This window comes from Xenopus tropicalis, chromosome 1, assembly GCF_000004195.4.
Source record: "Xenopus tropicalis strain Nigerian chromosome 1, UCB_Xtro_10.0, whole genome shotgun sequence".
NCBI lineage: Eukaryota > Metazoa > Chordata > Amphibia > Anura > Pipidae > Xenopus > Xenopus tropicalis.
Genome location: NC_030677.2, coordinates 114,519,359 through 114,542,961, shown reverse-complemented (window position 1 = coordinate 114,542,961; position 23,603 = coordinate 114,519,359). Strand labels below are relative to the sequence as shown.

The 23,603-nt window shown below is 40.8% G+C and overlaps 1 protein-coding gene across 8 annotated transcripts in view; it reads right to left on the bottom strand.

Annotated features, from left to right (window-relative positions):
• The window catches only part of tle2 (transducin like enhancer of split 2), a 39,854-nt gene extending 34,647 nt beyond the window's left edge, over positions 1 to 5,207 (bottom strand). For 3 of the 8 annotated variants that reach the window (XM_012961720.3, XM_012961727.3, XM_012961733.3), the window contains exon 1: positions 4,857 to 4,880. In XM_012961720.3, the coding sequence (XP_012817174.1) occupies positions 4,857 to 4,875 (19 nt within the window). In that variant the 5' untranslated portion in view covers positions 4,876 to 4,880. Of the gene's footprint in view, positions 1 to 4,856; positions 4,881 to 4,953 lie in introns of those variants that run through there. The other 5 variants (XM_012961752.3, XM_012961736.3, NM_001015842.1 and 2 more) reach the window with 5 other exon arrangements.
• Between the last annotated feature and the right edge of the window lie 18,396 nt (positions 5,208 to 23,603).

Sequence of the window (23,603 nt, the reverse complement as noted above, 5' to 3'; positions counted from 1 at the left end):
CATGTCTGGTTGGTAAAATAAAATATCTCAGCAGCCACACAACAGTTAAGGCTAATGTCCCACGGGCAGATTATTTGCCCGCGATAAATCTCTGTTAACACAGGCGACTAATCTCTCTGAAATGCCTTTTCACTGACAATAACATGAACCGCCATTGGGAAAGCATATGCACCCCTAAGTCAGTTTTCTTCTCAAGGGAACTCTGGGTGACTTAGCGATGCGTATGCCCCTCCAGAGGCTAACATTAATGCCAGCGGGAAGGCATTTTGGGGAGATTAGCCACCCACGCTAGCATAGATTTATCCCGGGCGAATGATCTCCCCATGGGACTTTAGCCCAAAGCCGGCCATACATGTACCGATAATATCGTACAAAACCTTGTTTCATACGACATTTGGTGCGTGTATGGCTGCTCGAAGAGGCATCCGATATCGGTCGACTCATCGATCGCCCAGGTTATAAGATCAAAATCTTTTGTTTCTTCCTCCATATCTGATGATTCAGCCCTGAATGCCAGTAGAGGGTGAGAAAAATCTTTTGAAACTGATTGAAATTGCTATGTGTATGGCCACCTTTAGCGTAAGGCCCCATAAGGCTAACTATCAGCCCGTTTGCTTGAAAAATCTTCTAATTTTGCCTGCACCTAAAAGAACTGAATCCACCCTGGTGCAGCCACAAGCAACCATTACCTAATAACTTATGTGAGACTTGGCGTAAATTGGTGGATATCAGCAGTGCATGCCTGCACTCGGACGAAGTCAGTGCTTCTGGATGAAGGCAAAATTAGAAGATTTTTCATGTATATGGGCGGATTGTCAGCCTGCACTAAGGGCAGTGGCAGGTGATGAATCTCCTCGCAATGCCAGTTTCCTCACAAGGCAACTTTGGGAAATCGAAGCGACGCATATGCCATCCCACTGGCGATTTACATTCTTGCCGGTGGGATGGCATTGCGGGGAGATTAGTCGCCCGCGGCAACTAATTTCCCCGTCTGCCACTGCCCTAAGGCTGGTGGCAATTGGGGAGATTAGCCGCTTGCGATAAATCTTCACTACCACGGGCGACTAATCTCCCTGAAATGCCTTTCCACTGGCAAGAATGTGAATTCCCAGTGAGATGGCACATGTATCACTCATCACTTTGGTTTTCCAAAGTCACCTAAAGTTTACTTGTGAGGGAATTTTGGGGAGCTTAGTTGCCCATGGTAGAAAAGATTTATCACAGGCAACTAATCTCCCCATGTGTCACCAGACTACAGGTGGCCATACACATCAAGATCTGCCTGCTTGGCGAGGTCGACAAGCGTGCGTATCTTCTCCTGATCTCCCCACCTATGGGTGGGCGATATCAGGGGAATTTAGGCTAATTCTCCAGGGCCAAACGATCAAATTAAAATGACGGTAATGGGAGCAGTCGGATCGGGGACCGCATCAACAAGCCAATTCGGTCCCCGATCCGACTAAATTTTTTAACCTGCCCCATCAATATCTGGCCAATTTCAGGCCAGATATCGGTTGGGCAGGCCGTCGTTGGTGCCCCTACACGGGCCAATAAGCAGCCGAATCGGTCTAAGGGACCGATATCGGCAGCTACTATCGGCCTGTGTATGGCCACCTTTAGCCTGGTATGTACATAGCTAAACAGAATGTCAAGTAGGGTATGGGTGAGGGCTCTGGCACACAGGGAGATTAGTTGCCCGCGACAAAACTCCCTGTTCGCGGGCGATTTACATTTTCGCCGGTGGGATGGCATTTCGGGGAGATTAGTCGCCCGCGAACAGGGAGATTTGTCGCGGGCGACTAATCTCCCCATGTGCCAGAGCCCTGAAGGTAGTGCATGTGCAAGCTAGAGGGCAGAATTAATTGTTAAAGAACAAAAAAAGTGCAGATAAGAGGAAGCAGAAGATTGCATATAAACACAAAGAGGTGTGTGCCTTTGAAGGGGGAGCTTATTATGCCTGGAAGGTAGGGAGGACACTGTAAGTGATTTGGAATGTGTTGAGATGCCAAGATAGGGATTTAAGGAGGAGATGAAAATAGAACAATCTGGTAAGAGGGGGAAATGACATTATTGCATTCAAAGGGGTCTGTTACTGTACTTATGACAGGAAAGAATCAAAGTCAAGCTAAGTACGTCTCCATTTGTTTTCCTTTATCTGATGGCACGGTCTAGCTCAATTTCTAGTTTAAAAACATCCCACGGAAATATTTTGAGTGTCTGCCTTTTTAATATTTCAATAACAAACACACACAATGCCATTGCTTGTTTTTGTCCCCACATTCTACCAGATACTCAAAGAAGGAAAAAAATATATATTAACGGGGGAGGGGTGATATACCAATGTAGTATACATATCCTGAAATAATTTATTGTGGATGGCCTGGCAAAGAATGCAATATATAGAGTTGTTGGCAATTATCTGTTCTGGGGTTCCTTTAGTGCCCTGAGGACCTAAAGAGAACCATAGTTATCCAACAAAAGCACTGGCCCCTCAAATAAAGCACTATTTCAAAATACACACACAACTGAAGTACCAATCTAAAAAATGTTTATTGATAAAGTGTACATTACCCTCATCCCTGCTCTTTAGAAATGCACATGTGGATTTGTTTTGCTGCCCCTGTGATTACCAGCAAAAATGCTCTCAACTGCTTCTCCATACACTAGACCCACTGGTCAGGTAATTACTGATCAGAAATGCTCATTGCCGAGATAGCAGGTAAGATTTAAGCAATAAGGCCAGTTTGCACTCCCAGAATACCCTGAGTTGATGAGTATATTGAGCCACTTTTGTTTTGCTATTACAAAAAAAAGTGAATATTTTATAGTAGGTATCAGCACTGTATATTTGTTGTCAGTCACATATCTGATAACTTAAGTGAAAACATAAATGTGCTTTTTCATTAAACCAAGAACTTTACCCTGTTACATAGTTACACAGGGTTGAAAAAAGACCAGAGTCCATCATGTTCAACCCTTCCAAGTAAACCCAGCACACACAAACCTATACTGACCTATCTATACACTCACATACATAAACCATATATACCAACATCGAAACTAACTTGTAGATATTAGTATCACAATAGCCTTGTATGTATGTATGTATGTATGTATGTATAACTTTATTTATAAAGCGCCACAAGGGTACGCAGCGCTGTACAGTCTTACAGAATACAAAATTACACACAGGGAGGACAAGTGATATAATAAATAAACACAATAAATATATATATGTATATATATAAGTGCCATGTGGTATGAGACACAATAGGAAGGAGGTCCCTGCCCCATAGAGCTTACAATCTAAGCCTTGGATACTATGCTTGTTCAAGAACTCATCCAAGCCCCTTTTTAAGACATTAACAGAATCTGCTATTACAACATCACTAGGAAGGGCATTCCACAACCTCACTGCAAAAAACCACTTACACTGCTTTTAGCACCAATAAAGTAGCAGCTCGCTACCCACAGATTTCTAGCCACTGAACAGCCTTTGCCTGTCAGGGAGAAGCTAGGAATTGTAGTTCAACAACTCCTGGAGGAGGCTGGACAAGCATGCTACAAAGGTCAGCCAGTTTACTGTTTTCAGCATAAGATCACTTTGTGCTGTAAGACACTTAGTCAACACCTGTAAACAAGCATATACCATGACCTGACCAATATACATAGCACTGGCACTCCATACTCCCTCAGTACATTTCATAAATACTCACTATACTTCTGGCATTCAAGATCCTACCTATCAAAGTAAACCCACAATTGTACCTTCTTTCCAGTAACAGTAATCATGTACATATCAAATCTCAACCCTCCTTCGGACACTCGCCAAAACTGACCACAGTCAGATTCCCAACACAAGATCCTCAGTATTCCCTTCTAAGAAAACTATATCAAATTCAAGGCCTTCCAGTAGTTATTAAAATAAATAAATAGGTACCAGTGCTTCCCAGCAACATCAAATTATAGTGAAATGCTGGGGACTGTGGTTCCTAAAATATGCCAAAAGAACCATGAGTTCCACGTGCCTATCCTATCTTGTTGTGGGTCTACACATTTGATCTCCACAACACTTTTTATCATGCGCACACATATAGCAATTTACATTTCCACATCAAACAATGATACATGCAGAGAGTATTATAATTATTTACATGCTCACAGCCACCCACCATGCTACATACAGCATGCAAACTTTGATCACAGAACCTGTAAGACACAGGGAACACAGAACACCCCATCTAAAGACACCCCTAAATCATCACCCCCCAAACAACCTGTGCTGCCTACAACAAAGCATGACCAATTCTAATTACATCCACAACCTGAACACCCAACCAAGAACACACCATAAACACCCCCACCATTTCATCTAACCACACACCCCCAACCATATGTCCCAGAAACCCAGCCATCCCACCCATTACAACCCATATAACCGAGTACACCTTGAGCCACATCACTCCATCTAAACAACTAGACCCCCAAAACGCAAGAAAGCGACACAATGTCTCAGCCTTCCCTCCCAAATCACTTTACCCATAAGGCACACAACAAAACCTGCCCCCACAATTTATGCTCCCACATTTAACATACAGCATGAAACACCCACGCCAGATCCACTTTCGCTCAGTCTGAGTATCCTTATAAACTAGCACATTACCTCCCCCATTCCCCCGCCATGTAATGCCCCATTCTCCCAGTCTCTTCCTGTCCCACCACCTGCACTTAGTGTTGGCTCTTTCATTCTCAGTTTCCCTTCCAGCAATCCCCCATGTAAACAACTCACCCACCCAGGGCCTTTACACCAGCCTCAATGTTCCTAATGGCTTATGGGCCCCCTTTCTACAGCTCACCTTTCCCCTGTTCTCTCATGTGCCTGCTCTCCCTATCCCACCCAGCAGGCCTCCCCAGTGTAATGCCCCTGCCCCATGTCCTGCTCCCCTCCTTCACCTCATCTCTCCGAGGCCTCCCCGACACCCTCCTTATAGCATCCGCTGCACAGCGCTCCCCAACTCTCTTACCGGACCCCGAGGGTAGGAGGAGCCGATCTCCAGTCGGGCCCAGTCTCCCGGTGCTCGGTGCAGCCCCTCCCTCCGGCTCAATCAGCGGCCGCCACCTCCACGTGGGTTCGGACTCCTGCAAGCAGCTCCAGCTCCGCCCGGCCAATCGCAAACTGCATTCCCCCACGTGGGGATCGACTGCTGTTCCACTATTGGCTACACGCAGAAGGGTTGTCAATCAAATGAAACCTCAGACCTTCTCAGTAATTTAACCCCTGCAGCTCCGGTGCCTGCTGGGTGGCTGCCTCTATTAACTCCTCAGCCTCCTCATCTGATCCGGGGCGAATGTTACTAGTAGTGGAAAAGGGGATGATGGACCCCGGAGGGGCAGTAAGAACTAGGATAAAGGCCAAAATAGCAGAGACACAATGCAGTTAATATAATTAGCCTGGATGTGCCTCATTGCTATTATACATAAAACATTCCACAACCTGCTGGTATAGATCTGCATTTTATATACCATGGATACAGGCTCGTGTTTATTATATCTAAATGCACAGCAACTGTAGCTGGAAGTCTTCCCCATTTTTTTCAGTGAATGAATCCTGTCATTAACCCTATTGCACAGGGGCAAAATAATTGAATTTTAACGCTTGTAAGTGACCATGTAGATTTCTGTTTAATAGTGTTTTAAGTTCAGTGGTGTAACTAGATGGTACTGGCCCCCAGCAAATTCATTTTGTAAATATGAAGATATATAGAAAAAGCTCATTAATTAGGTTATTACTGCCCCCCTAACCACAGGGTCTGTTTCCTCTATCTATCTATCTATCTATCATCTATCTATCTATCTATCTATCATCTATCTATCTATCTATCTATCATCTATCTATCTATCTATCTATCTATCATCTATCTATCTATCTATCTATCTATCTATCTATCTATCTATCTTTCTTTCTTTCTTTCTTTAAGTCCATGGATGCCTGTGTAATTTTTATCAGTCTGTCTGTCAATCATCAGCAATCAATCTCTTTTCTAGTTAAGGAGATTCCTTGGCTGGTGGCTGGGGGATGGACGCTTTCCATCATTTGTCCAAGGGTATTTTGTAAGGGAGAGATGAGCCAATCAGAGTTAAGGAAGGCGAGGGAGATGGGAGGGGTGCTCTTCGATGTGGTACCCAAACACTGTGATGATTATGCCACATCTCCAGCATCCAGACCTGATATCTCCCCCTTATCCCTCAAGGGACAGCTAACAGGGGAGGGAGGGGAGGGGCTGCTCTTTTTATTGCTTAACCCCTAATCCTTCACACTCCCACCATCCAGTTGCTAAGCCCCCCCTTCTCAAGCTCATTTCTTGTTTGCCTGGAATACTCATGGGTGGGGGATCAACCCTGCAGAAGGAAAACAAGATTAATACAATGGAGTGCCTCCCTCCTCTGCTAGCCACCTTCTCCCTCATCCCCTCCCACACTTCTACCCCCCTTCCTTCCTTTCTCTCTTCTCTTTTGTTTCCTTTTTCTTGGCCTCTGCCCTCCTCCTCCTCCTCATAATAACAAGGTCCTTCTAATTACATCCTAAGGACCTAAGGATGTTTGGACGTTTAACCCTTCCTGTGCTTCCAGTTACATATTTTATCCCCATTGCATGCTGTTGACAGTGCTCCATTGTGCATTTCTATACGGGAATGGGGTTATACTGTTTTCCGTATAATTAAATCATTCTGCACATCTTTAAATCACTCTCTAAGCCTTTATATCCCTATGAGTGTCATTTTAGTTTTGTATATTAGTATATCACTCTACATGCTATTATATCTGCAGGTATGTCATTTTATTACTAAATATGTTTAAAAAAATCAATTTGTATGTGATTATGTTACTCTGTATAATTGTATGGCTATATTACAGGTGTTTATGTGTGTGTGTATATATATATATATATATATATATATGTATATATATATTATAGTGTATTATATATCTTTAATTTAATATTACCAACATCCTTTATATCAATCTTAAGCCCCAGTGGAGCTTACAATCTATCCTATGTTCCAATCACACTGATAGACACACACTAGGGTCAAAGTTACATAAAGCCAGGAAGCCTGCCTGTATGTTATTGGAGTGTGGGAAGAAATCAGAGTGCCCATAGAAAAACCACACTGACACAGTAGCACATATAAACACATAGTACCAAGGCCAGAATCAAACAGAACAACATACCAGCAATGCTAACCACCGGGGATGAGATATATCTCTCTCTCTACATATATATAGGCACAGACATAGGTGAGTTATGTAAATTCATGTAAACTATATTTTTCTTTAAAAAGAGTACAAATAAAAATAAGTGCATAAAAATAAGTACATGACTGGGGTTAGTATAGTACAGTGTTATATTTGCTGCTATATCTGTGTAGACTTACATTTCTGAGTATATATATATATATATGTATATATATATATATATATATATATATATATATATATATATATATATATATATAGATATATATATATATTACTAAAAGGTTATTTTGCTCATATAATGCAGTTTGGTGCTCATTTGCCAAGAAGCTTTAGTTTAAAATTCTGGTTTTCAAGGCAACTCTGTAATTTTGCATATTTCCAGAATGAAACCATTTTTTATGTTTATGCACAAAAAATGTGTGTAATGATAAATACAGGAGGCCCAGCAGCTACTAGTGGTAGGGCCCAGGAATTGTGTGTAAAGGAGCACCCTCATGAGTGGAATACTCTGGACTATTGTCCAAAGTACAATATAAGGGCATAACGGGTTGAGGAGAGTTGCTAGAGACCTGTACTTGCCAGGATATAAACACACAGCCCAGTGTGTAACTCTCATGCTGTTTATGAAAAAATGTGTGTGCATTTAGTGACATCACTGTGGCTGGTTAGTAAATGTGTACTCTGCTGCTCTACATCAACCTCTGTCCAGTAACAGACACAAAAACGGCACATAGGTTTTTCTTTGTAGGCTATCCCACAACCCCCTTTGGCAGATGGAATATAGGTGCAGCTCAAGAAGGGGGGTTACCACTAAACCTGTAAATACACCCCTCTGAGGTTTAGATATGATATTGCATTATTCATTCTTTAGGCATTTCATGTAGCAATACCAAATATTAAATCTTATGTTGGATTCCTGTACCTTATCCACGTAACCTAGAACTAAATCACTCCATATTCTGGTGTCCCACTATACATACTGTTCTGTTCCCACAGGAGCCCATCCCAATCTGCTAAAAGTACTTTAATTGTATGTGTGTTTATCATTATTATGCCAGTTTAAGTCAAATTAAAACTTAATAATCTCTTAGGGGACCTGTGCAATTTCTTAGAAATAAACATGCCTTAAATGCATTTTTACTCTGAAAACTGACTTTTAAAAATGTAGCAACATTTCTAGAAAGCATATTACTCATTTTTAATACCTGTAATTTTTTATTAGGGCTTTGTGGCAGGTCATGAATCTGTATTATCTAAGGACTGTGACCAGGGCAGGAACCAGGGGTATGCAGGTTTGGTATGTGCCTAGGACGCAGTTAAGGGGGGGGGGCACAGTAATGAGTTGGGGCATGGTACACTAAATCACTGTGGGCGTGCTGTGAAATCAAGAAGTCTGTGACAAACAGCAGGGGAGAAAGTTGAAGTTAGTAGCAGAAATGATGACTGCCCTGCAGTTTGGCCAAGCATAGGGCAGGTTGGTGTGGCGCCTGGCTAGATTGTATTGCCTCTGGCAGCAATACTGCTTGGCCCAGCTCTGCCTGTGGCACACCTAGCATACTGGCTGCCATAATCTACTCTGGCAGAAGTGCAGTCAAAATGTCTATCCCCACCTGCAGCTGCTTTCTATTCCATTTAATATTATTATTACAGGTATTGGGCCTATTATCCAGAATGCTTGGGACCTGGGGTTTCCAGATAAGGGGTCTTTTTATAATCTGGATCACCATCCTTTAAGTCTACTAATAGTCATTTAAAAATTAAATAAACTCAATAGGTTTGTTTTGCAACCAATTAGGATGAATTGTATCTTAGTTGGGATAAAGTACAAGGTACTGTTTTATTATTACAGAGAAAAAGGAAATTTTTAAAAATGTGAACTAATTAATTAAAATGGGAGATAACCTTCCCATAATTTTGTAACATTCTGGATAATGGGATTCTGGTCAACGAATCCTATATCTATCATTTTTATGCTAAGATACATAGATTGGCCTGTATTTACAACAGCCCCTGCCCTAACAGAGTTTACAATCTAAAGTACATTTTACATTCACATACACTATGGTCAAATTTATCAGGGACTCATTAACCTGATTTTATGTTTTTGGAATGTGGGAGGAAAAAGTACCACCTAGAGGTAGCAATACTAACTGCTGTGCTTTCAACAAGAACGTCCACTTTGGCAATCCCCATTTTAACAATGCATCTGCTACAGGCAATGTGTTTCCCATGCAGAGAAATGGTAAAAGGCTGCATGCGGGAAAAGCATTTTGACTGTCCTAATTTCTAAAAGGATCATAGTAATAAAAACACTGTATATTCCATTGGCCTAAAGCTGGTCATTCACAGCCTATAAAAGCTGGCAAATTGGTATCTTCAAATGAAGTCAGTAGCTTATTAACATAAGTATGGGGACAAATTGATGTCTTGCCTAACCGATATCTGTCTGAAAATTGTTTAGATATCAATTGGGCAGACCTCATAGGTTTGCTGATACAGTTCTCTGCCAATGGGTCTGGATAGGCCTTGTAACGAACTGACAACTGGCCCAGGGTACTAAGAGTTAGACAAGCCCAATTTGGTATCCAACTTTCTGTATGGATTAGAGATAACATTCAGCTCAAATGAATAATTTTCAGAGGTTGAGTCTACTGGTCCTTTTATATCACGTTAATTGCATTTAGTGAAACAGTGACCACTTGTGGCTAGAATATCAGGGGAAAATGGTAGGACAAGATACTTAGCTTTGTCAGGCTCTCACAGCACATTAGACAGGCATGGGTAACAGGTTTAGTCGGTAATAAAAACTCATCCAACTCAAGCCAATTTCATTATTATTTTAAAGTTCTTTATTTAACCTACTGGCCTATTTCGATAACATATGTAAATGTACCTAAATCTGTTCCCTTTTGAGTACTTAGCTGGAGATGATGGATCCATACAGGTTTTACTACAATATCTATATACAGGTATTTTTATCTATAACATATTGCAGGGCAGAAAAACAGAGTTATGTAATCCATAAACTAAATGACAAAAAATACACTTTTAATACGATAGCCATTTGTTATTCGCTTCAGTATACAGTGCTGGTAAATTCCTGCTAGGATTAATTAACATAAGCAATTTGGCTGAATGGCATCTGATGAAAAAAATGGGAATTTGTAGGAACTACTTATAGGATCATCATCAGGGGTGGTCTTCCCACAAAGAAAAGGAAATCGTTTGGCTCAGATGGAAATATTTGGAGATGGAGGGTGGTAAGCTGCTTACAGTGGACAGTATGCTATATAATCAGACAAACTTGGTTTTCACTGGAAGTTCAGATGTAAATCTAGCAAATGCATGTGTTCCACATCCATCATTCATGAAAAAAGGAAAACCTTTTGGTGGAAGAAAGTGATTTTTGTATCTCAAGTAACACAATTTGGTGTGCTACCCTTAGTTACAGCTTTACAGTTTGGTTACACTGTCTATGTTTTACTTTGACACAACACAGGAGTTTTATTTCACAGAGTTCCTTTATGTGGCAATCATACAGCAGTACTATACAATGGCACCAACACACAAGTGTTGTGTGTGGTTACAATTCAATTTTCTGTCCAGGTGTTGCTTGTCCAAGGTCTTAGCGGAATTTCCATGGGGTAAAATTGCTTTTAGTAAAGTGCAATCTTATTAGGTAATCAATAAAGTCCCATGAGAAATTCTTTGGGAGCATACTGCAACAGTACAGTGCAGCCCAAGGCACATGTGTTTTAACCCACCCTCCCACTATATAAAAGCAGTCCCCCACATTAACCCCCCTGTAACCCATACTAACCCCTGGTGGCCCATGCCAACCTCTAGCTGCTTGCAACACCCCTGCCAGTCCATAGACCCTCACCAATCCACCACTATCTCCGACTTAATTTTCTTAACTGGGGTGGGTGAGAGTTTCCAATAGCTGTCAACATTTCCCGCCAAGTCGCCATTAAACCTGTGGTCAGCAGATGCCATTTCACTCCCAGTTCTTTGCCATTCTAGGCCCTGACCTTGGTGCAGGGTGGGAACGAGGGGGTGCAGGGCCCACCAGGGCTGCTGCCCCAGGGGCCCCATAACCCCCCAAGGGGCCCCTGCTGTGGCCCCCACACACCCCACCTGACCCCCTCCCCTAGAGTGCTCGTAAATTAAACTTACTTGCCATGCATCGGGGAGGGAGATCTACAGCCCAGGGAGCTCCGGAGGAGATTGGGTCTGAGCCGCCAAGGCCCATCGGGATTTTTCCCAGTGCCCCGCCGGCCCAGTCCAACCCTGCCTTTCTGGCCTGCCCACAAATCCAGGCCAGGTACAGTTCATAAACCAGCGGTTTCTTTGTATAAAAATGACAGGCTAATATTAATGGGTAACAACTAACTGTTATGCTGGACTAATTATCCCTGCACATGATATTGCATCTGCAAAGTGAACGTGTTCCTTGTGGATTAAAGTTAAATATGAGTGATTCTTATAAAATGCAGTTGGAAAAGGTATTAGCTTTCTTTTAGGATACAACTTCCCTTAAAGGGAAAGTATACCTTTCATTTTGACATGAGCTCATTCAGTTCACTCACTTTTATGAAAATGTTCATACTAAACATTCAGAAAAAAGTATAAACATATTTTTTGCTCTTACATAAACATACTTGATTCCACATATTGAAGAGAAACAGGATTTATTACAGACTAATAACCATAATACCTGACAGCATTGCAGAAGCCACACCCCCATTTTCCTATACCTATATAATGCCTTTTGTAACACCACCCACTACTATTTCTTTACTGCTTTGGCAATGAGAAAATATATTTTGTTCTGGCAATAAGAGGTAATTTATTTGATTTAATTTGATTGAAAGGAAGCCATGCTACATACAATATGCCAGGACCCCCTAGGCTGACAATGTAGTCAAACCCCTCCCTCACCTTGTTTCATTGTGAAATGATGGATTCTGGGATTCAACCAATTCTGCTTTTCAGTGAATCTGTGCACCACCCACTATTGAAAGCAGAGGGACTTCAAGTCCCAGAATCCATCACTTCACAACGGAATAAGTTCAGGGTGGGGAATTGGTCCCTGCAACACCATTATGGTTCTTTGGAATCAGGTATATGAATGTATAAATATATATATATATAGCTAGAATTTTAGGTTGTGTTTATGCATTTTTTTCTACACAAGCCACGCTTACTGTAAAAAAAATAGTTTCCCTTTGAAAAAATATTACCTGCGCTGCCAATTTAAAAGCAACTAGGAAAACAAACAATGGAGCTGAACTCTAGTTCAGTCAGTACTAAAAGAAAGACGTCAGCATAAACAGTCAGGACATGTATTACTATTACACAACGCTGGGGCATGCGAAAGCGAGCAATGGAAAAACATGGTGCGGGCGTGACCTGCGTGTGCCAGACAGCGCCAAGACCAGCTTCATCACCACCAGCCTTCTGCATGTGCAAAGGAAGGCGGGGCTAATACAACCAAAACAAGAATCTCTTTCTTGCGTCACCGGAAGTGAGGTAGTCCTAGCAAATCTCGGCACAACGCATTACTTTGCTGACCCCCAGCGGCGAATACAGGCATTCACTAAGTCTGTTTTCAATAATAATTGCAATAATTTCCGTTATAAAAGTAAGGCTTGTATAATACAAAAGGCTACAAATTTGCAAAAGTAAAAAATATTTGGTGGTAGTCCAAAAGCACTGTAACTTATCTGTATTGTTTTACATGTGTTTATTACTTTACTCTGGTGTATTCTGCACAAGTACTTTGCTTGCAGCTGCTTACAGTGTCTAATCTGTATACCTCATTTTTATTAGCCTTTGAAAGGTGAATTACCATATGTAGCCAGACTGTGTTACCTGTAAGAACTATTTAATGCATAAGTAATAACCAGGCCACTTTACCATCTTAGGTATTACCAGCAGGGCCCTTGACAAAGTTCCTAGATGAACCCAGCCACCTCTATGAGTCTCTCCAAGTTCTGGAACAATTGTAATACAAAGATATGCACTGATGTGTGTGTGTCATATATATATATATATATATATATAATATATATATATATATATATATATATATATATATATATATATATATACATTTCATATAGCAGCACCACTGAAATAATCAGTTGTTTAGTAGAGAGATAGTTCATGGACAAAAAAAATCCACACCTTTGAAGTTTATAAATGGAATGAGGCACCCCTGTCGTCTCTTGCGTTACTTTTTAATGTTGCATAGATGTGCAATTCTCAGACCCCAGTGGCCCAGACCGGATCCCTGCAGGACGCTCCACCGATCTGCCAGTCTCCCTCCCCTGACGCGCTTCAGGTAAATTTGATTTAGGCGCACTCAGGGGAGGGGGTCGGACAGGTGTTTCCTTTCACAACATAGGTCAAATATAACATGCAAAGATTCTTCTCTCCCTGTACCAAGGCATTATGCTGATTGTGGACATCATATAATGATGTATGATTTTTGTGCCTGGAACAGGTGATGAAATTACCAGGGGGGGAAGATCATGTTAATAATCAACTTAAGTGTAGGTAGTTCTATTGAATTAATAAGATTAAAACTTTACAACCTGTTGGACCTAATAAGGATTATGATTTCTATGTATGTTTTTGATTTGAGTTTATTTATTGTTTTGGTAATTTGTATTTTTACATTTTGTTTAGATGTTTATATTATATGTTAATGTTTATTTTGTAAACTTTAAGAAGGTATTCACCAATGTGTCTTGATTCATGCAGTGCAATGTTATATAACTTTACTAGTTCACTAGTTATGTGATGGTATCATGTCTATTAAACTTAGGTTGGCTGATCAGACACTTAAAGGGGGGGTTCACCGTTAAGCTAACTTTTAGTATGTTATAGAATGACTTATTCTATGATGGACTTAATTATTTATTTGTTATCGTTTTTGAATTATTTGCCTTCTTCTTCCAACTCTTCACAGTTTTTAAATAGGTGTCACTGACCCTAGAAGTCAGAGAACTATTGCTCTGTGAAGCTACAGTTTTATTGTTATTGTCATTTTTTGTAACTTTTTTTCTATTCAGGCCTATTCATATAATTCTATTCAGCCTATTCATATAATGGTCTCTCTTCCAAACCACGTCCTGGTTGTTAAGGTAACATTGACCCTAGCAACCAAAAATGTTTGTCCCTCTTTCCATTTTCAAAATGTTGGGAGGTATGTGTTAACTGTGTTAACTACTGTAAATAAATTGCTGTGTAGCCATGAGGGCAGCCATCCATGTTAAATAGGGCAAAAAGCTTTGTGTTTACAAAGCTGATCATAGATGCTTTAAGAATATTCCTAAAGGACAATTTTTTAGAGCCAGGAGGAATTGCACAAAAGACACTGATTTTTAGAGATTGTGAGGTTCTAGAAAATAGATTTAAAGCAAAGGATTATACTGTCCAATGAATAGAAGAAGCCAATATGCTAAGTTTGAGTAAGAAGGATCTTCTTGTGGTTAAACCAACTAGGGAAAGAAATATAGGCCTTGTTTCTCACACAAAATATGAGGCCTCCAAAAAGGTCAGAAGTCATCACAGTCTGTAGATCCTTCTTATCAGTCTTCCTTTCTGCAGTGCCTTCAGTTTGTAATATCTCCCTAGCCATGCCCACATATGTGTCTTGATTGGCCAATTTTACTGTTTGTCAAGAGAGCTCTGATTGGAGAAGAAGAAAGATCCAATCAGAGCACAACTGATTACAACAGAACTGGAGCTTGCAAGGAGAGTCAGCTTCCTGCTGATTGGCTCAGATCCACATTCCTAAGGGGGGGAGTGAGTTCTTAGCATTCTTGAGGAAGAGGGGAGCAGAAGAGGCGAGTGAGGAGAGAGCTCCGTGTCTCTGGCACATGAATTGGAGACACAACAAATATTTTGACAGAAGACTCAGCGCAGTGTTTCTGTGAGTGCTTATGGATGTATTTACATAGACCTTTCTGATATAGCTTACTTAGTTTTTACCTTTCTTTCTTCTTTAAAGATAGCCTGATTAATATTCCTGCTTCGTCCTCACTAGACTCTCTAATGCTATTCAAATTTAAAGGAGTCATAGGGAGAGACATCAGGAAAGAATTCCTGCAGTTACCTCTCATAGCTTTTCTGCAGAGTTGGCACTCAAATGCCAAATTTTAGCCCCTAGGCCTTCTGAGGAACCCATGCAGTTGGGTTCTACCCATTTATCTTCTGAAGAAAAAGGCAGTAGGCAAGATAATGCATTATGTCTGTACTGTGGGAATAGAGGCCATTTCCATGACACCTGTCCCAAAAGACTGGGAAACAACAGAAACGAGGCAGGTCTGGGGAGTCCGGGAGTCCTGTTCAGGCCATGTTTCTACTCCCTAACAATTTTCATCCAAAGTTATGGTTCTGGTCCTCTTACTGTGGGATAAGGCTTGTGTTGAAAGTTTGGCCTTCTTAAACTCTGGGGCAGCAGAGATCTTTCTGGATATTCTAGATATTTTGCTCATAAGCACAGTATACATACACTTACTCTGATTCCATCGGTCAAATTATTGGCTATTAATGAAAGTTCTTTAGGTTGTGGGTTTGTGTCTTCCAAGTCCATAAATCTTTTCATATCTATGAAGCCTTTTCATTCTGAACAAATTTTCTTCTTCATTATTAACTATCTGCTTACTCCTGTGATTTTAGGCCTCCGCTGGTTACAAAAACACAATCCCCAAATAGATGGGGTTGCTAACAAGGTACTATAATAGGGAATTGATTGTCAGGTTTCATGTATAAAATCTTCTCAAATTGTTGCTGCTACGTATGTAGAGGGGTGACCTTCCTGCTATTCCCCATTTACTAAAAATGATGCTGAGACCCTTTCTCTGCACAGGCCATATGACTGTGCCATTGAGTTAATTCCTGGTTCCTTTCCTCCTAGATGTAGGACATACCCTCTATCTCCCCCTGATAGTGATGGACAAAATGTTTTGGCTGGCATAAATTTGTCGTGTGACAAAAAATTGTTGCCCGCATCAAAAAATCATTGTGCATGTAAAAAAAATGATAATCGTCAAAAAAAATTGTCATGCATGTCCAAAAAATTAATCATTTGTTGACTCACATCTTTTTCGCTGTTTCGCAAATTCCACCGAAGTGAAACGGCACAGATTCGCTCATCAATACCCCCTGAGACTCAGCCCATGGAGGAGTATATTAAGGAAAATTTGGAAAGAAGGCTTATAAAACCCTCCTCTTCTCCTGCAGGTGCTGACTTTTTTTTTGTAGAGAGGAAAGATGGAGGTCTAAGGCCATGCATTGATTACAGAGGTCTGAATAAAATCACGGTCAAAAACCGTTACCCCCTTCCCCTGATTTCTGAACTCTTCGATAGAATTAAGAGCACCAACATCTTCTCTAAGCTCAATCTGAGAGGTGCATATGATTTAATAAGTAAAGAAGATGAATGGGATACGGCCTTTAAAACTCATAATGGGCATTATGATCAGGGAAGAAGACGAATGTGATATGGCCTTTAATACTCGTGATGGGCATTATAAGTATTTAGTAATGCCTTTTGGTCTATAATGCCCCAACCATCTTCCAGGAGTTTGTGAATTATATTTTCCATGACCTTCTAGCTGATTATGTAGTGGTGTACTTAGATGATATCTTGATTTATTCATCTATTTTGTCAGACCGTTGTGTCCATGTCTGGGAGGTTTTATTTAGTGTAAGGCAGAATCAGCAGTAAGCTAAAATTGAAAAATGCATTTTGGAAGTGTCCTCCATTCCTTTCCTGGGGTATATTATTTCCCAAATAGGCATAGAGGTGAATCCAACTTGGTTCAGGCTATTCTAGATTGGGTGCAACCTCTGTCTTTGCAAGCCATTCAAAGGTTTTTGGGGTTTTCCAATTACTACAAGCAATTTATTAAAAAAAGTTTCTTTTCTGGTGACTCCAATCACCGCCCTTACAAAAAAGGGAGGTAGACCCGAGCTTTTGAACTTCTGAAAAAGGCATTTATTTCTGCTCCTGTACATCCAGATTTTGTTTCAGTGTCACCCTGTTACCAGTAAAATTCATCCCTGTGCTTACTTCTCTAGGAAATTTTCTCCTACAAAGATGAATTGTGACTTTGATAACAATGAATAAGTAGCGATGAAATGGGCATTTGAGGAAGGTGCTAAACATGTGGTTACAGTGTTTAACTATATATTGAGTCGCCTAAGCGCTTAAATCCTAGACAGGCAGGTGGGCATTATTCTATACCCACTTCCATTTTACAATAACCTACAGGCCTGGCGAAAAAAAATGCCAAAGCAGATGCCCTGTCCAGAGGCTTTGTTTCCAATCAGGAGAAGTTTAAATCTGATTCTATTATCTCTAAGCAAGTAAGCAGCTTTGAGTCCAGATCTGTATTCCCTCTTGTCTGAAGCCCAGGTTAATTTGCCTTCTAATGTATCACCGGGTAAATTATTTGCTCCAGAAAACCTTTGTGAGGCAGTTTTGTTAGAAACTCATGATTCTGGGGTAGCTGGGCATCCAGGTCGCCATAAAACCTGTTCTCTCCTGTCCTGCATTCTTTGGTGGCCAAAATGAAAAAAAGATGTTGGTAATTTTATTGATTCTTGTCCAGTTTATGTCTGAGGCTCTAAGTCTTTCGGGTCTTTACCTCAGGGGCTGCTACAGTCACTTCCTATTCCCGAAAGGGGTTTTGGTTCTCAGTGGTTTTGGTGGCCTTTTTTTGTTCACTGACAGGTACAGATTTGTCTTCTCTGCGTATCATCCACAGACTAATGGCCATAAAAAAAAGGACTAATCAGTTTCTGGCACAATACCTCAGATGTTCTGTTTCCAGTATTCAATCTCTATGGGTAGATTTCCTTCCATGGGCTGAGTTTGCATTCAATAATTCTACTCACTCGTCCACTGGGGAATCCCCGTTTTTTTACTGTTTTTGGCTATCATCCTAGAGCATTTTTATTTTCTGGTTGTCCCTCAGATATTCCTGCTGTTAATTCTTTGGTTGGCCATTTTTCTAATATTTGGCAAAAGGTTCAAAATACATTATCTTCTGCAGTAGCTGCTCAAAAAAAGCCTTTGATAAACACTGTAATGTGTTACCTGACTGTCAGGTTGGTGATAGAGTCTGGCTTTCTTCTAAAAATGTTCCCTTGAAAGTTTCTTCTGTCAAGCTAGGACCCACATTTATTGGTCATTTTTCTGTATCTAAAATTATTAATCCTAGCATTAAAAATCCCTAGAGTAGTGAAAAAAAGTGGAGGAGGCATTAATAGAGACATGTCATTCTAAATATACAAAATAAATTATCTATGATTCCTGTCAGAGGCCTCAGGCAAAAAGCCTCTCCTGGTAACTTTAAGAGCGGAATTTCTATTATAGAGAGTGCAATTGTGCAAAGAGCACAATTGCACTCTCTATAATAGTAATGCAGCCCTCCTGGACCTCCTCCAGCGCTGTAAAGGTAAGGCCGAGGCCAGGGGCCAAAACCGCCCCTGAGTCCTATAGTTATATTCAGCGTGCTGTGAAAGTAAATGTGGCCAGCCCTATCCTTACTGCCACGGCTGCCATCACAAGTCACGTGACACCATACAACAAGTATTTCCTGGGCCCCCTTCCTGGTGTAGACCTATAGTTAAAAAAATAACAAAAACACATTCATGTCCAGGATCTTTAATGGTAAAAAAAAAAGGACAGATGGGAACGTCACAATACACTTATACAGGCCTATGAAAGACACATCCTAGGGCCCAATCAGTGACATTATTGATGGTTGCGATGTAACACTCATGCTGTCAATGCCACTCTTATCACGGGTCATTTATGAGCATAAGCTCAGTGAAAAAAGAATTTCAGAGGCAATTGCCATGTTTCTTCCCTTAATGCAGCGTTTTGTCCCCCAGAATTATGGCGGTTGTTATTTAGTTAATCATAATTTTAGTCCAGAGTAAGGACTGAAATATATTATTTATCATTGCCTACAACATTAGGGTGATTTTCACTTATGATATATGTCTCTTATAGACATTTCAGTAATAGCCAAACATTGAAGAGAGACAGATGCTGAGGGAGAGCGAAGAGTAACTTGATTATTTCAGAAACAGTTATGCCTTTTCGCAATAGATACCCTTTAATTATTTTTTCATAAATAGGTCTTGTTGTTTTTTTTTTCTTATGGCTTTTGAGATATACATAGTTTATTAATGTGCCTCTTCAACCGTATATTATCTTTCTACAACAAACAGTTTCTTAGTAAAAATTTCTGACTCTAGAATCAGGCTATTAGGGTAGTTGAACAGCATGAGTGTGTGGCTTGGAGGTGCTAACAAATGTTACATTGAGGAAGTAACAAATATATCTGAACATATATAAATAACTGTAAAAAAAATAGACTGTTTGAGAAACAGATGTATTAACCACTAGTAGATTTAACTTGTTTAGCAAAATTATCTGTGCGTCACTTATATCTGTGCATCTAAAGCTGATGGAAGATCTGTGTGAAATCCTTTAGATCAGGGGTCCCCAACCTGCTGTTCTGGCTACTTTGAGACTTAAATAAAATGTAACCATAGTCAGGGGCGATTCTAGACATATCCTGGATGCCGCCCCCCCGCTCCCCAGCGCTTACCTTCTGAGCGCAGGAGCGGGTCCGGGGGCGGTGAGATCGCTAGTGCAGAGAGCGCAATTGCGCTCTCTGCACTAGAAAAGCCGAATTTCCGGTTTAAAAACCGGAAATTCGGCTCTTAAAGTTACCAGGAGTGGCTTTTTGCCGCCCCTGGTAACTGGGGCGCTTCTGCCGCCTGAGGCGAGTTTCTCAACTCGCCTAATGGCAGAAGCGCCCCTGACCATAGTTGACCATAGTTGACTGTCCTCAGCCTGTGTCCTCCAAAGCCCACCATTCCCTGCACTTGTGATGCCAAAAAGGAAAGGAACATCACAGTGCAATGCATTGTGGGTTATGTAGTTCCTGCATGCTGTCTGTAAGCTGTGGAAATTTTTTTACAATTTGTAACATGTTTTAGTCCCCCCTCCCCTGCCATTATTTCATATGATGCAGAAAGAGAATTGTTTTGCAGATGGATTTTAGCATATTATAAATGAAAATTTTGTATTGAAAAACCTAAAATTGTTTGCACCCCAGAAGTATTTCTCACAGAAAAATATTGCAGTAACACATGTTTTGCTATACACTTGTTTATTTCCTTTGTGTGTATTGGAATAGAACAACAAAAGGGAGGAAAAAAAGCAAATTGGACATAATGTCACACAAAACTCCAAAAATGGGCTGGACAAAATTATTGGCACCCTTTCAAAATTGTGGATAAATAAGATTGTTTTAAACATGTGATGCTCCTTTAAACTCACCTGGGGCAAGTAACAGGTGTGGGCAATATAAAAATCACACCTGAAAGCAGATAAAAAGGAGAGAAGTTCACTAAGGGGGTGATTTACTAATCCATGAATTTGAATCCGAATGGGAAAAATTCGGATTGGAAACGAACATTATGCGACTTTTTCGTATTTTTTGCAATTTTTTCGTCGCCGTTACGATTTTTTCGTAAATTGTCGTGACTTTTTCGTAGCCGTTGCGACTTGCGCGAAAAGTCGCAACTTTTTCGTAGCCGTTACAATTTGCTCGTATATTGTCGCGACTTTTTCGTATTGAGCGCTCGTAAACTGCAGGCAAAACTTTCAGGACTCAATGGCACTCTGCAGCTCCAACCTTGCCCAAGAAAAGTCACGATACTGAAGCTTGAATGAATCCGAAACTTTCGTACTCGGCGCGAAGGCTACGAAAAAGTCGCGACAATTCGCGCAAGTCGTAACGCTACGAAAAAGTCGCAACAATTTGCGAAACAGTCGTAACGGCTACGGAAAAGTCGCGACAATTTACGAAAAAATCGCAAAATACAGATCATTACAAAAAACCGCATTCGGACGCCTTCGGACCGTTCGTGGAATAGTAAATCAGCCCCTTAGTCTTTGCATTGTGTGTCTGTGTGTGCCTCACTAAGCACGGACAACAGAAAGAGGAGAAGAGAACTGTCTGAGGACTTGAGAACCAAAATTGTGGAAAAATATCAACAATCTCAAGGTTACAAGTCCATCTCCAAAGATCTAGATTTGACTTTGTCCACAGTGCGCAACATTATCAAGAAGTTTGCAACCCATGGCACTGTAGCTAATCTTCCTGGGCGTGGACGGAAGAGAAAAATTGATGAAAGGTTGCAAAGCAGGATAGTCTGGATGGTGGATAAGCAGCCCCAAACAAGTTCGAAAGAAATTCAAGCTGTCCTGCAGGCTCAGGGAGCATCAGTGTCAGCGCCAACTATCCGTCGACATTTAAATGAAATGAACCGCTATGGCAGGAGACCCAGGAGAACCCCACTGCTGACACAGAGACATAAAAAAGCAAGACTACAGTTTGCCAAAATGTACTTGAGTAAGCCACAATCCTTCTGGGAAAATGTCTTGTGGACAAATGAGACCAAGATAGAGCTTTTTGGTAAAGCACATCATTCTACTGTTTACCGAAAACAGAATGAGGCCTACAAAGAAAAGAACACAGTACCTACAGTGAAATATGGTGGAGGTTCAATGATGTTTTGGGGTTGTTTTGCTGCCTCTGGCACCGGGTGCCTTGAATGTGTGCAAGCCCAGTGTCAGAAAGCTGGGTTTGCGTCCGAGATCTTGGATCTTCCAGCAGGACAATGACCCCAATCATGCGTCAAAAAGCACCCAGAAATGGATGGTAACAAAGCACTGGAGAGTTCTGAAGTGGGCAGCAATGAGTCCAGATCTAAATCCCATTGAACATCTGTGGAGAGATCTTAAAATTGCTGTTGCTGTTCCAATAAAAGAGACCTGGAGCAGTTTGCAAAGGAAGAGTGGTCCAAAATTCCCAGTGAGAGGTGTAAGAAGCTTATTGATGGTTATAGGAAGCAACTGATTTCAGTTATTTTTTCCAAAGGGTGTGCAACCAAATTTTAAGTTAAGGGTGCCAATAATTTTGTCCAGACCATTTTTGGAGTTTTGTGTGACATTATGTCCAATTTGCTTTTTTTCCTCCCTTTTTTGTTCTGTTCCAATACACACAAAGGGAATAAAGATGTGTATAGCAAAAAATGTGTTACTGCAATACTTTTCTGTGAGAAATACTTGAATTTCTGGGGTGCCAACAATTTTGCCCATTACTGTATATATATATATTTAACAAATTTGTGATATGTTAAATATGTTATTTATCTTATTTCTGCTTGCACAAAAAGGCATTTTTAATTGAACAGACAATGGGGGTACATGAAGGAACAACTTAAAAAATATTGATATATTTGTGTTCTGAGGGCATTTTAGAACTTTTGAGTAGACGGTGTGTAGAGAAAATATTTGGTCCATAGAGGAGATGAACAAAAAAAACACCAAAAAGAGAGACATTTTGGATTTTTTCACTAAATACCAAGTCCCTATTTGGTATAAACTTTTATGTATTTTGCTGTTGTTACATAATTCAGAATTTGATGTTAGTTTGTTACTGTTTCTTTAAGTACATGTGTTTTTCCTTGGTGTACTTTTTTTGTGAATGGTACTTTGCCCTTTAAATATCCACCTTATTTGTCATGTAACTACGCCTATGAAGTGCTGGTTGTGCTGAACACTTTGGGTTGTTTAAAGATGTTTTGGCCATAAATATTGTAATAGGTAGGCAAATGAGGACAATGAAAAAGTCACTTCCAGCCTGCAGATGGCAGCCTTAGGCAATCTGGAAACAGCAAGGCTGATACCATGTGACTATGCAAGGAGATTTGGGGAGTAGAAAGCCAAGGCAAGAGGGCAAAGAGAAAGCATAGATCTGGCAGCGAGAGAGAGATACCCTGGGATGCAAGATTGGAAAAGTGCACCAATTACAGGTTCCCCGTAGTGTGCCCCTAGGAGTGTCAGTCAGGGAAAGATTTTACTCTTCTTGCACTTTAGGGCCCTTAGGTTCCTGTTCCAATAGGCTTTCACTGTAACTACTGCAGATTTAGGGCCCAGTTAGGGCCTTTAGGAATAGTTTTATAAGAACTAATGAGCAGCCACTAAAGGAGAACCAGGCTAAATATTGGATACTGCAATCCCTAGGAACCCTGGTTGTATATGTCCTTTAACAGATTACAGATCTAATGTACTGGGTCTCATGGATGTTACACCTTGGATTACAGATAAATGCACACCAACTTAAAGTTTAGACAACAGGCAGGCTTGAACTCTCAGTTATATGTGGTCCAGGACATATAAGAAGTATAAGCCGAGTTTTTCAGCACTAAAAACCGTGCGCGCAACATCCGGAGCT